At 36.0% G+C, this 15,340-nt stretch overlaps 1 protein-coding gene across 4 annotated transcripts in view; it reads right to left on the bottom strand.

The window, feature by feature from the left end:
• Positions 1–15,340, bottom strand: part of cdc14ab (cell division cycle 14Ab) — a 47,258-nt gene that overhangs the window by 8,535 nt on the left and 23,383 nt on the right. For all 4 annotated transcript variants that reach the window (XM_079889841.1, XM_079889843.1, XM_079889840.1 and 1 more), the window contains 8 exons: positions 15,267–15,333; positions 9,271–9,333; positions 8,616–8,703; positions 7,305–7,535; positions 6,855–6,993; positions 6,056–6,209; positions 5,234–5,334; positions 2,798–2,845 (listed from right to left, as the gene is read on the bottom strand). In XM_079889841.1, the coding sequence (XP_079745967.1) occupies positions 2,798–2,845; positions 5,234–5,334; positions 6,056–6,209; positions 6,855–6,993; positions 7,305–7,535; positions 8,616–8,703; positions 9,271–9,333; positions 15,267–15,333 (891 nt within the window). The remainder of the gene's footprint in view (positions 1–2,797; positions 2,846–5,233; positions 5,335–6,055; positions 6,210–6,854; positions 6,994–7,304; positions 7,536–8,615; positions 8,704–9,270; positions 9,334–15,266; positions 15,334–15,340) is intronic.

The following is a 15,340-nucleotide window of genomic DNA, read 5'->3' as shown; positions in this document are numbered from 1 at the left end:
GCTATATTCATAGCAAATACTGATAATAGCAATACTATTTCAAATATTCTTATTGTATACAATAAATTAACAATATTATGTCTACAAACAAAATTATAAACAAATAAAAATAACAGCAATAATAATAATAATAATAATAATAATAATAACAGTTGTCTTTTATTAAAATCTTTCAGTTTGAAAAAAAAAAGAGAAGAAAACTACTATTTTCCCAGGAGAAACTTTTTTTAAATCTCCATTGATATACTTTTTGAGTTTTACATAATTAATTATGCTTACTTTATTAATTCATTTACATAACTTATGAATACATTTGGTTAAATAAGGGTCAGTGTGGCATTTTTTGTTCAAAACCTTGGGTTAGGGGTTTGTTAAAAAAATTGAATATTTCACTGTATTTCTAATGTTTTTATTACACACACACACACATATATATATATATATATATATATCAGTGTTTCCTTTAGGATTTTTTTTAGCAGTGGGGGCAGGTCTGTCCGAACAACCGCGCGATTCTCCGACATACACTTTAACAATCACTGCTGATAGACGGCTTTCGTACAGCCCGGGCTTTATGGTAACTTGTTTTATTAGGAGCACTTGTGTTTTTTTTCCTTTAACGACACAATATTACTGTGCCACATTGTGTGACAAAAGTTTACCTTATGAACATTAAATATTTTCAGTTTTAGAAAAACAATTACACTGGCTGTCATAAATAAATTGCATTAAAAAAAAAAAAACTAAATTCATACATTTCGTGCCTCACTAGCGATTCTTGCTTTAAGTGTGAATGTCCGCACACAAACATTGTTGGCCCTGCAGGGTTTTACCTGGGTCAAAAATGGTCTTCGGTGGCCAACACTTTAAAAAAAAAAAAAAAAAAGGCTGTGATTTTACCTCTGGATTTCATAGCTTTGTAAGATAAAATCCTTCTTTTATAGATTATTTTGGTATATAATCATATCAATATAAAAAAGCAGGGAGAAAAAGTAGCATTAAAAAGTTTATTTTAACTAATAGTCTTATTTTCTACCATCTACAATTGAATAGGCTACCATTCAGTTGTAAATGCTGTAGTTTATTAAGGCTAAATCTTGCTAACCATATAGGCTGTACTAAAGGGGGTAAGCACACCTTACGTTCTTATTTGTTCTGTAAATGATTTTTTTTAAACCCTTTACAATATGGTTTGATTTAACATTAGTTTATTACTAACATGAACCATGAGCAATACATGTTACTGAATGTATTCATCTTTATTATTCTTAATAAAAATACAGCTGTTTATTGTTTGTTCATGTTAGTTCACAGTGCATTAACTAAATGTTAACAAATACAACTTTTGATTTCAATAATGTAGGCTATTAAATGTTGAAATGAACATTAGCAAAGATTAATACATTCTGTAGAAGTGCAGTTTATTAAAAGTTAATGTTAACTAATGTAGTTATAACTAGAGTTTAATAAATGGAACCTTATTGTAAAGTGTTACCGATCTGTTATACACCGATTCAGACGTCTCGTGAGTTCAGTGTTGGAAAGATCAGTCGTTTAACCATTCATTAAAACGTGGAACCTTGCTTCGCAAAGAGAGTGCTCGCGCGCACGCGACCAGAGGGCGCGCGCTCTCGCTCTCGCTCTCTCGTTCTTTTAAACATGCGCCCAGCTGTCACAAGCGCAGCAGTTTATCTACATTACACACCGGTCAAATAAGACTTTGGCGGGACGAAAAAACCGCTTTGGCGGCTGCCAAAAAAAAATCTTCGATCGGGTCAGTCGCACAAGTGCGCCTAAATATCTTTTCATGATCGCACACAGACATATTTAGGCGCAAATGCGAGTGAAATGGTCGCACTGTAGAGCCCTAACGTTACCGTGGCGGCAAAAATTTTGCCGTGGCGGGCCGCCATTAACTAATCAACATAGAGGAAACACTGTATATATATATAAAATGTAACATATAATTTTATATTTATATATAACATATAAAACAAATATGGAATACTATGGAATTAAAACAAATTTTATACACAAAATATTTAATACCCAATATATTACTACTCCACTACAACCGAATCTGTACCAAAATAGTAAAAATTAAACTTGGCTCTCAGCTCTTTCCCTCTCTCAATCTTGGTCTCTATCAGCTAAATGCAAAACAAACAAATTTGCCAAAAGCTCATCCTTCATCCTTGTGAGAAGGAGCTGCGACAGGAAGTGTAGGAGGGCCCATTATGTCCAAGAGGCCTCTTCAACTCACCACTCTTTATGAGAACTTAATTAAGGACTGCGCATTTGCTCACAAAGGGGTGTTTAATTTACATCTGGGTTACCGTGCTAAAACGGGGCCTGTTCAAATTATTGACGACATCAAGCACACGAGGATGAAGAGTCCTGTTCTTATCGAGCGGTACTTCAAGATCTTGCTTTGTTAGCGTTGTGCGCAAGGAGGGGTTGGAAATTAAGATACGCCGGGGTATAATTTGTCTTTTAGAGGGTGAAGTATGTAGAACGCCAATCGTAAGTAGGCTGTGTTTATTCCTTGGGCTATTTTTGTAAACTTGGAGAGGTCTGAGGTAAAATAGTTAGTGTACTGAGCCAACAGCTTACGCAAAGCATTTCAGAGGGCCATGTTTTATAGTTTCAGAATTTTTTAATTGATTAAAATTAAATCTGTTAAAATTAAACCTTTAAACAGGTGGTTGTGCTACTGTACCTTTAAGACTTTATATGTAAATGACCTCTCTTATGACCTTTAAAGAAAACGAAATAGAAGTTTGGAATGAAAAGTTACCTGAGAGGCTGAGATGGAGACCTAGTGTGCATCTTCATGTCCTCGAGTCTGTTGGAAGAACATTGAGATGACACTGGGTTCAAGTACACACTGCTTGGTTATGTAACAAACTGCTTTTGAAAACACAGAAAATAGAGCTGTATGTAATAATTGAGTTCCAAGTGAAACAAAATGATATTCAATGCCCAAATTATCTACATTATCTACATATCTACATCAACTGTGCAGTACACAAGCAGAGCACACTGTGTGAAATACTATATCCCACAATGCAATGTACTCAACTATCTTCAATTTCTAGTATTACAAATCCAATCAATCAATTGCAACTACCTTTTAAAAATTATTTATATACAGAGATGTTTCTGAGGTAATATTTAGATGCAAGTTGAAAATGTTTTGCATACTATTTTCACAAAAGTATTTCTTTTTTTATCTCAATACAATTCTGACTTTTTTTTCCTCTCCTCACAATTAAGAGTTCACATCTCACAATTCAGACTTTTTTCTTAGAATTGTGAGATATAAACTTGCAAAAAAAGAAGAAAAAAATACAATTGCAAGAAAAAGTCAGAATTGCAAGAGATAATTCTGAGAAAAATAACATGCAATACATACATATATATAAATAATGAAATAAGTATTGAAAGATGTGTATTTTCAGTTAACTTTAGTCAGATGCATTTACATGGTTACTGTGCATTAGATTTAATCAACTCTATACGTGTCTGTAAAGGTGTGAACCAAATGGCCCATACAGACATATGGCCCATAGAAACTGATAGGTGTGAAACAACATTGCTCAGGGTAGATTGCAGTGTAGATCGATCTCCTGTGGGAGGTCCTAACAGTTTTGCTTTGTTTATAGCCCTTTTGTCTTCATGTATAAAGTTCTGTCTCACAGACAGAACTTTGGGTTAAAGGAGAACTCCGGTCAATTTTAACATTGAGCTAATTTTTTTGTCAATTTGGAGTGCTGTCAATACAGAGAACAACGACAAAAATCGGTGTTGCCTACACCGTGTTATCCTCTTTTTAAAATTTGCACCCTGTTGACTTCAATGGGGCAAGTTTTAAACCTGCTTTTAGCCTCTTAACATCCTTGATGTGTCATTACAAGTGCACAGGTCATGTGAGTGATTCCTTCGGAGTGAACGCGGGTCAATCTGACTGCAGTAGATGTGAAAGATATGAATAAAAATGATGTTTATTCAGCCAGCGCACATACCTGTATTTACATCCTGTTTTCGGTCAAAGTCCATAGTAATCGATTGTCGAATTGGTTTAGTACCTATGATCATGCGCGTGAACTCGACAATCGATTACTATAGACTTTGACCGAAAACAGGATGTAAATACAGGTATGTGCGCTGGCTGAATAAACATCATTTTTATTCATATCTTTCACATCTACTGCAGTCAGATTCTCTTGTGTTAACTCAAAAGGAAACACTCACATGACCTGTGCACTTGTAATGACACATCAAGGATGTTAAGAGGCTAAAAGCAGGTTTAAAACTTGCCCCATTGAAGTCAACAGGGTGCAAATTTTAAAAAGAGGATAACACGGTGTAGGCAACACCGATTTTTGTCGTTGTTCTCTGTATTGACAGCACTCCAAATTGACAAAAAAATGAGCTCAATGTTAAAATTGACCGGAGTTCTCCTTTAAGATTGTTGAAGGGCGGCATGCTAACATCGCTGCTGAAGGACTGCTACACTACAAACCTTCAATAAATTCTTCTCCCCACAAGAACTCTGGTCAAGCTTACTTATTTTATGTTTTGGAGAAATCTAATACATTGGCGAGCCACCCAAACCACTGCTCGGCCAAATACAGCAAAATCTAACAGTATGCTAGAATTCCATTTCAAACTTGGGGACTTAAGGGATGTAAAAGCAGAAAGCAGAATGTTTCTCAATGGTCAGCCAATCCAAAGGTACAGGGAAAACATCTCTCCAAGACAACAGGAATGCCATGTTACTATGCCAACGAGCTCTGTGCCCGATGCATCAGTGCTCTTACCAATCTGTGTTCTTTTGTATTAATTTTAGCTCAGTATTGCATTTTAGAGTGGACTGGAACACTAACTATGGCCTGGTGTCATTTCTCTCTTCACTGAGCTAAAAGCTAATGGAAGTTGAAAGAGTCCTGATAAAAGACTTCATTCATGAAGGGGAATGAATGAGTGTCATTTATGTAATGTGGCTCATTATATGGTGATATTAGTCTTAGACCAGCTTTGCTTTGCTTTTTATGTCTAGGTTGAGATTCAGGCCCAAAATAGACTACTGCATCACGAAACGTAATTTGAGTCTAAATGAGTTGCATTCTCAGTGTTGCCACATGTGGTGCTATTGCAGGTTGTGCTATATAGCTCAACCAACAAAAGAATCGTTTTTTTCCCTTCAAAAACCAAAGCAATGGCATCTTACCTTACGGCTCCAATAGTTGCAGACCTCGGCTGCCGTCGACCCTTTAAGGCACGCAGTTTGTCTCCTTGCGTCATACCGAGATCGTTCTCAGTGTAATCATTCTGTCGAGAGTTAGAGAACATCTTAACAGCTGAGTTAACTCCAAAGAGGTGCTGCTTGAGTTAAAGGTCTAAAATCTGATTTATACTACACATATGCAGTATTTCACTGATTTTATTTAAATAAGAATTTTATTAACCATTTAAATAAGAACCATTTTAAGTAGTAAAATACAGATATTAAATCTGTAAATTTTTCCTCAATGTATATAGTGGTTACGACCCTCTATAACATTATACTCTAACAATAGTAATATATTATAAATAAATATTTTCATGTTACGGCTGATAATCATTAAATAGCCGATATTAATATTCTGTTTTAGTTTTGTCTAAATTAATTAAGGTCCCCCTTGCAAAATATAGCATCTTCTGCAGGAAACATTTTTTTTATTATTTTTTTTAAGTAATTCGATTTAAAAATCATTCAAATTTACTTGAACAAATGTAAGCACAACTTTAAAATGACTAAAAACTAAAATAATTAGAAATTCTTCAAGTGAATTTAGGCATTAGAACATTATCTTTACTGCTTTCATTCTGTACATTTATCATCTAAATGCAAAAAGAAGAAGAAATGAGCATGAAGAATTAAAAGTTCTATATCGACCGATGTGGTAAATTAAAAATCTCTAATATACAATATATAAACTATATGCTACTGATATATTGTGCATCCCTAATTTAAATAAAACAAAAAAAAAAATGTCCCATTAGGCCTCACCTCCTCCATACGGTCCAAGCTGTGGGATTTAAAGATGGAGGTGCTGATGGAGAGGTTGTCAATACTGGAGATAAGGTGAGGCACGGATCTGTCCTCATACTGCCGCTGCTTGGAGCGGTGAATATCTCCATGAGCCCAGAGACTCGCTTGCTTCCTGTACAGTTACAAAGACAACACTTCCCATTCAGGGTCTTGTTTTGCACAAATAATTCAGCCATGTGAAAATAAATCTGGTCTCAGATTGAACTGTTTACTCAATTCCAATGCCTGATAACGGATACTTTTGTCCAGCACACAGGAAAGTGAATCTCAAACGTCTCTCAGTGCCCTAAGGTGGAAAATATGCGTGAAGATAACATTCATCTATCCTGCGGTGGGCATTCTCTCGCGCTGCGGCCCACAGCATTGTCCAAGCCCAACAAAATATGAGAGATTACGTTTAACTGACCTGCACATGGCCAGTGCTCTGTTTTAACTCAGACATGACAACCGAACCATGATCTGGTTTTACAACGCACGAAAGGCCTCATTGATAGACGAAAGCTGAATCAAACTCCACGAGCACTCCTTTTCCCAAGCCAGAGTTGGATGATTCAGCCAGATCTGGAACATCTGCTGACCTTATCTGCTTAGCAAAGGAGTGTGCTCTCGAAATAAGCTCTTACGCTGTTGAAAATACACGACTTTGAGCCAAAGTTAGAGCACTCATCAACATTATGTAAACGTAGTGCACAATAAAAAGGAGGAAAAAAAGTTAAGAGGCCAAAAGTGGTGCATTGTGGGTAGTTTCAGGACTTACTCTTCTAGGTAATGCTGCTGGGGTCCTATAATAGAGCCGGGTCTGCAGACGCGGATCCAAGCGATGGCTTCAGCAGCTGTGAAACGGTAGTGCTTCATTAGGTAGCAGCCAATCAGAGTCCCCGTCCGGCCTAAACCCGCTGGGATTGGTAGGAAAAAGGTCACAGGTGTTTAATGGTCTTATTGATGCACTTCCAAGGCCACTTTACCATAATATTGATTATTAGGCTAATGCTTGTTAACATTTAATTTCCCTTTTAGTTCCTGTGAGACCATAAACTCCAAAAAAAAAAACCTTCTTCATTGAGTCGGATCAATAACACAGCATTTAAATGTTTCATGCAACATAAAAAGATCATTAACATATTGACAACAATTGTCTTGCTAGCAGGTCAATGAGGTGATGCTGTGCGGCCATATTTTCATGTCTTTGATTTAAGTGGCGTCTCACCCTTGCAGTGCACGGCCACCGCTCCATCTGTGCTCTCACAAATGTGCAGGAAGCGGCGGGTGATGACGTCGCCGGGTGTGCTTCCATCCACGAAGAACAGGTCGTAATGGTCGAAACCAGCATCTGTGAAGCGCTTGGATTCATAGATCTTCTTGTTGAGGCGCACTATGGTGGTGACATTGTGCTTGCGGAAATATGGGAAATAAGCCTCGGGGGCATGTAGAGGATAACCTGCCACACAAGAGAAGAGGAAGTCCATCCATTCATAACTTTTAGTATTATACATGCATGTTAAATACAATTATATAAGATACATTTACAATTATATACCATTACATATTTTAAAAATACATATATTTCACATATCTATATTATTTTATCTAAATATGAGAAATATAGTATAAGTATATATTAATAAAATTACATATTTATATATTAATATATAATAATATTATACCATTACATTATTATATATTGTTATTTTTCATTTCTATAAAAAAAACACTCCAAGCTATGCATATATACAACACACACACACACAATATACATCATCCAGATTTAAATAAATACATTTAAAATAAAGCAAAAATATTTATTTATATTTAATAGAAATAGACAATGTATAAATTGTATAATGTATTGTATAAATGAATCCAACTAATTCATACAGAAATGTATTACAAATAAAAAAACAAATAGCATGCTAAAGTTAAAAACTACTTTTTATCATATCCAATATGTAACCATACATTTTACATATCATATACATATTAACCATACACACCAACATTTGTATATTATTATTTATTAGACTTTAACACTATATTACCCTTAACATTATATGTGTGTGTAATATATATATATATATATATATATATATATATATATATATATATTTTTTTTTTTTTTAATATACACACACATACATGCATACATACATGTATATATAAAGTGAAGCACAAATACATATATTCATATATAATATTAATTAATTAACTTAGTATGTAATCAATTATAGTATATAATAAATTAATTTAGTAAAATTTTAAAAAGCATATATTGCATGCCAAATTTTTATTCTTTGGATTAAAGATTTAAACAAATACCTATAAGCCCTAACTGAACAATCTGCTTTCAAAAACAATCATGATATCTAATATGTTGAAATCTCTACCTATGTGTGTGTGATTCTGTGATGACTTGTAAAACAAGGGCCCCCTCTACTGTCTCATAAGTAAATTACATCAAACATTTCAGAGAAAGTGCTTAAATTAATACAATTTATGGCTTAAACATGGCAAGCAGCCTTACCGTTCTCTATTTTACTTTTCGGATGTGGACCGCTGAAAGCAAGAAGTTTGCCCGGGATGATCCAGTTCAGATCTCCATTCTCGACACGCTGGAAGGACACAAAGTGAATCAAGGGATGGAAAATGAATAAAGAAAAAGGGAACCAGATCAAAACAAAGAAATGAATCAGGGAAGTTTGTATAACAACCAATCGAGTCTCTTTTATAAATGGCAAGTTGTGCTGTCCTGAAACGCAGGGTTAAACAAGACTGATGTAACCCCTTCAAATAGGAGGGAACAGCGGGTAACGGATTAACACAAGCCAGAAAATGTACATAATACTAAAGGACAAATCAATCAAATGCTCATTTGACGGGAATTGTTCCAGTGATTGTCTAAACAACTGAGATGTACAACAACCTTGTAGCGGATTATAAACACAGGTAGGCGACATATAATCATGTTGTGTGCGATTTAAATCAAACTGATCGAGCCGAGACTTTCATTACGTTAAAATGTCTTTTGGGCCCCAATGGAATAAACATGATTATGTAACCGGCTTGAGGAGCAATGAAAGTAATTCTGGGTAAAAAAAAAAAGCATTGCCTGCTGGTCCGCCTAATGAGCATGAGCATGACACATTTCATATTGAGGGGGCGAAAAGGGGCATCATTACCTCATAATGCTCATACTCATTCACGTCGAACGTCTCAAAGTTCAGGAATCCGTGCTGAAGGGCCTGAAAAACAAAGTTAATTATAAACATCAGTCATATGTTAATCAAATCGAATTGCAAAAATGTGCGTCTGTAAGGTGACTTTCCCTGAAAGTCTAATTTTTTTTTTTCACCCTAAAAGAGCACACATCCATACCGTCTCACTGTGTTTAACCAATTAGTCAGTGTAATGGGGCAAAAGCGGCCTGTCTGGTACTCAATGAAGAGCTGCGCGGGAAGACATTAAGGAAAAAGGCACACGAGTTGATAAGCCGTGGCAGTGAGCGATGAGGTCTAATGGAGTGTCCGGTTTCTTCTGCTGATGGAGTCCACAGTTGGCTACCAGAAAACTGGTTAAAAGGTGCACCAAGTCTTTTTTTCTCTCTTATTCACTTTATTAATAACTAATACAGCAGTAGTACTGGACTTTATACTGCTATATAAATGCAGTGAATGCAGCATCAGACGAAAGCAAAGACTTGCTGTCCTGGTCACAGATGAGCTAAAGAGATGCGCACCAACAATTTGTCCTCTTTTGAACTCTGATATGTCCCCTCCCCATTATGTTGTGTGGATTATAATAGAAGAGTCGGATTTGGGTGGTCACATGACCTCAAGATGCCAGTCTCCATTAAAAGAAAAGTGTCATGGGTGGTCTGTGGATAAATGTAATATTTAGTCCACCTTTCCGAAGCTGGATGAAAACAGACCACTGAAAGACTGTCACTGAAACCATCCGACCGTGGAACATGCTGTCCTGAGCTGCAGGGTTGAACCTGTCAATCAAAACCTAATCAGTGCTGAGAGAGGGCACAGCGGGTGAGTGATTATCACAAGCTGGCAGAGTTGCATCGCTCTAATGGACCAATCAGCTGAGCGCGTTCAGGTATGAAACGTTGCATCTCTCTAACACAAACAAGTCACGGCGAAGTCTACACGTGCAGACGTACAACTGTGTCCGTTTACTGCATCTGAGTGCACTGACAGATGTATGCGCATCTGATACAGCCAGCCGTCTCGCTCTAAGTCTGAGGTTATGTAACTTGTTCTTGGTCAGGTTTAATCGAATGAGCCCAGCCGCCCTCCTCCCCTCTGCAGCTGACTGGACAAAGAGCTTACAGTAGAAATCCTCTTCTGCAGTGTCAATGGATGGTGTGGATGAGCTGCTCTTAATTACTGCCAACACTACCAAAATCTCCAGTTTCCTAATTTTACCCTTGCAATGGTAATGGTGGAGTGTAGTGGGCTGGTAATCTACAAGCGAACTTCATACTTGATCGAGACACTTGGCCCTGTGACGCTCCAGGGAGGATTGACACTGTCAAAATTATGTAAATGCTGTCGTCTTAGAAATCCCTTTGGTTAAAAGCTTGAGAATAAAACCTGGTTAGCTTACAAACAGTAGCCTAAAACAATGCCCAACATGGCTGATGGTTAACATGTTTTGGTGACATTGGCCGAATGTTTAAGATGGAGTAGTTACATATTATATAGAGAATTTAAAGCAAGAAAGTCGAAATTGTGACTTTTTTTTACAATGTGACATCTCACAGTTACGAGAAAAGTTCAATGTTTCTAGCAATTTGACTTCTTGCTTACGTTTCTGACAATTAGCACCATTTTCCTCAATTGCGACTTCATCTTACAACTTGACTATATCCAAAAATTGCAATATTATATAGTCACAATTACGAGAAACAAATTTACAAACGAAAAAAATAAAGTAGAAAAAAAAAGTCATAATTGTTTTGTGTAATTGCGACCATTTCTCACAATTACTGCTTTGATTCTCACAATTGGCACATTTTTCCAATCATAACTGCGACTTAAAGGGGTGGTTCAGGATTTTCGACATCGGACCTCATTTTCAAGTGAGCCTGGTTGTTATTCATCAGTGGAGACAGTTTTCAAAAAAATTCATCCAGTCCTTACTTTTGGATAGCTCGCCTATGCTAGGCTAGCGCGAGTCAACGGTGCATGTTAGTCTGCCATTAAAAACAGTTTTACCCACTCCACAGTACACCAAAGCCACCAATAAATTATAACGCCAGACTATCGATGTAAATGTCTGTTGAGAGAATAGTGTTAGAAATCAAAGTACTCTTGTATCTCAATTATCTGCGGCAGGTAATACACTTGCGTGATTGTTATGTGGACCGGCTCTCTCGGTTTCCTAGGTAACCAAATATAACTCCACCGCTGCTGTAGACTGCTTATAAATACAGGGAACAAATGATAACTAATGCAATGTGATGAAAGGGTAGTTTGATTTCTAACATTATTCTCTCAACAGACATTTACATCGATAGTCTGGCGTTATAATTTATTTGCTTTGGTGTACTGTGGAGTGGGTAAAACTGTTTTTAATGGCAGGCTAACGTGCACCGTTGACTCGCGCTAGCCTAGCATAGGCGAACTATCCAAAAGTAAGGACTGGATGAATTTTTTTGAAAACTGTCTCCACTGATGAATAACAGCCAGGCTCACTTGAAAATGAGGTCCAATGTCGAAAATCCTGAACCACCCCTTTAATATTCAAAAATTGCGATATTGTGAGAAACAATGTAGTAATTGTAGAAATAAAGTCGCAATTACTAGAAATAATTATGACTTTATATTTGCCTGTAATCGCAACTTTCTCACAACGTGATTTCAATTACTCAAGTTTTTCTCTTGCAAATTTGTTTTTTCGTAATTGCATCTTTAAATCTCACAATGTCGCAATTTTTTTATATTAATTCGCAATTACGAGCAAGTTTGTAAGAGAAAGTCAGAAATTGTGAGCAACGAAATAACATCGTGAAATATAAAGCAGCAATTACAAGAAATACAGAAATAAAGTCACAATTGCCACCCAGTAAAAACATGGTAAATTTGGATTTCGTCTTAACTTGAGGAAATTACTTTCTGCGGAGTTTGAACCGAAACCGAACTGAACCGCCAGCCCAGATGTTTACCCATTAGATAAACCCAAATAACTAACAAAAACAAATGAACTGCTCTCATGTCGACAAATAGGGCATTAACTCCCCTTTGGCAGCTTGGAGAGAGGAAGCAGTGGTGATTTGATCATTATCAGGCTTCAGTGTTTATCACACTCACAGATGCCGTGTGACTCATGCAATTAAGGAGCTGTTAAAACATGGCTGTTAATTAGAGCCGAAAGGGAAGGCAATGATAAAAGTGTCACATACATCTGTCTCAAAGCAACAACTACAATCTTAACAGCAGAGCACAGGATGCAATGTCTGCATGTCCATTTTCGATATTTTAACTTGTCATGCAGTCTTAACGTAACGTTTTAAAGGGGATGAATTTAAATATTCGATTATTTTTTGTATAATCATTTATATTCTTTTATTTTAATTCATGTTATTAACATTTTTATAACATTTTATAAAATCTAAATGAACCATTTACACTTAAAATCAATTCTTTTTTTGAGCGTGTGATTTAAATAAACATAAGCAATGGAGGGATGGGTTTGCGTTCGAAGGATGCTGCTATTTTTTCTGACGCAGGCTAAACAAAAAGACAAGAGTTTAAGTGGCGTGAAGAATGTTTTTGAATAGCAAGCATGAAGGAATTCACTGTCTGTGCTCAACGAGTCTTTCCGGCGCGTCGAGCTGGAGACACATCGATACCTGCAGACGTATTGGGCTGTTGCTGAGATACTCCTAAAACAGACGTGACTGAGAAACTCACGAGAGCACCATTTACCTAGAAGCCAGTTTAACAACTTTGAGTAAAGAATTGTAATAGAAACTTCTTATTATGCAATGCTTAATAATGCTTCCGAACTGCAATCATGAATAATATTCATTATAAAGGTTATGGGGTGTTTTTTTAAATGTCTCAGTTCACTATTTTAAGAAAAAAAGAATATTCAGACAGTTCCAGACAATTTTGTAATTTTCCAATAATTTATCCCTGTGATGGCAAAGCTGAATTATCAGCAGCTATTCTCTCCAGTCTTCAGTGTCACATGATCCTTCAGAAATCATTCTAATATGCTTACTAGATGCTAGGGCTGCACGATTATGACAAAAATGATAATTGTCGATTATTCCCTTGAAATTGTAATTATTTGCTATTATTAATTTACATTGAATGTTTTGAATAGCTTTATACCATTGTTTGAAGCAACTGCATGCCATATTTCTATATAAAAATAAAAACAAGCTGAAAACACTCTTCCTGAAAAACTTTAATTGCTTTTCTATAGCATTAAGCCTCGAATGTCAACTATACATTGGTTTGGTTTCTTTAAATAAAAATAAATAAAAAAAGTAAAAATATGCATGGTATAATATTAGGGGCTTTCACAGTAGTTCTAAGAACTCAGTTAAAGGAACTAGACATCAGGGTGGTTCCCCGAGAACTAATGTTGCCCTGGAGCCGTTTTCCTGGTTGCATTCGCATCACCAGTAGGAACTCTGAAGTGACGTAAGCCATGCTTCTTGTTGTGACTTTTATTTTGACGGCGCTGAGAACGGCATAGCCTAAGCAAACAGCACTCCCATTCTCCATCTTCATTAGTTTACATGTTATCTACGTTATTAGATACTATTATACAAAGTAGATAGTATATGGAAAAGTATTAGCGTTTGCTGTGTGGTTGATGCCCAATGTCGCTAGCTGAGCAGAAATACATAATCATGTCTGGCTTGGTCCCCTCAAATTTGCATTGGATTTTCTCCTTAGTGTAAAGGTTGAGAGGTCCACCACTGTTTTTCAAGTTCGTAGAGTTAGTGGTTTGAGTAAATATAACGCCGGTACCCGCCATTTCGCGTATGTTCGACCAATCAGTGTGCACCTACGTCACTGGGTTCTCTGAAGTAGACGTGATTCGCCTCTCACAACGTAACATGCTCTAAACACGCCTCTTAAGCACGCAGAATAATGTAAGCAGACTTTTTTTTATAATCGTGATCTTTGAACGATTAAGTAATCGTGGATTTCGTAATCGTTATTGCGATTAGATATTTGATTCATTGTGCAGCCCTACTACTTTCTAGAGAAACATTTCATATTACTATAAATGTTGAAAACTGTTGTGCTGCTTCATACATTTGTGGAAACAGTGATTTCAAAAGAATTTACGGTCGCTTTTGATCAATTTAATGCATCTTTATGTAAAAAAAGTATTGATTTCTTCAAAAATCTGATTAACCCCAAATTTCTGACTGATAGTGTACAAAACTCAGATTGTAACTGGATTTCAAAATGCATATAGATGTGGTTTGAATTGAATTTTTGCAGTAGTGAATACAAAACAAAATGGATTTGAGTGGGATACACCAAAAAAAAAGAAGAAAAAAAAGAAAATGGCTGCCTATTTGAAAAAAGACACAAAAAGTAAAATCATTAATGTGTTTAGCTAACCCACTCTCATACCAACAGATAGACAGTCAGAGAAAAACACTGCACAACAGGGGGCTGAGGAGAGATTCATTGCCACTGTGGCTCAAAGTGAAGAGACCTGTTGTGTTATATAAGCCATCAGCAAAATAACATTCCTGAAGCACTTTCAAAACACGTAGACACAAATGTTCTTTGCCTAATGTACAGGTTTCTAGCCTTACACTGGCTGTCCAAGAAGGATTAAGTAGACAATCAGTATCTATGGGTATAATCCTGGATTGTGTGTATGATTGAGTGCTGAAACTCTTAAAACCAAACGTTTCCTGCTAATGTAAGCTGCAAAATCATCATACAGACTGATACATGTGCATTAGTTATTAAAAAATAAATGATAATTTATCAATTTTTAAATAATAATAATAATAATAATAATAATTATTATTATTATTATATCCACAAATTTGGAAATTATTATTAATATATTTAATAATATTCGAAGAAATAATAATATATTCTTTAATTTTACATATAGTATGGTAAATATTCAGTGGTGACGTTAAAACATTTGCATAGTACTACAGTGTATATCTCACCTTCCTAATGCCTTGCAAGGAGTCAAGAACCGTCAGATTGTATGTGCAATTACCAAATGAAGCATCCCTGGAAG

This window comes from Squalius cephalus (genome assembly GCF_949319135.1).
Source record: "Squalius cephalus genome assembly, chromosome: 13".
Classification (NCBI taxonomy): Eukaryota; Metazoa; Chordata; class Actinopteri; order Cypriniformes; family Leuciscidae; genus Squalius; species Squalius cephalus.
Note: the sequence above shows the minus strand (reverse complement) of the source record. Positions and strands in the feature narration are given on the sequence as shown.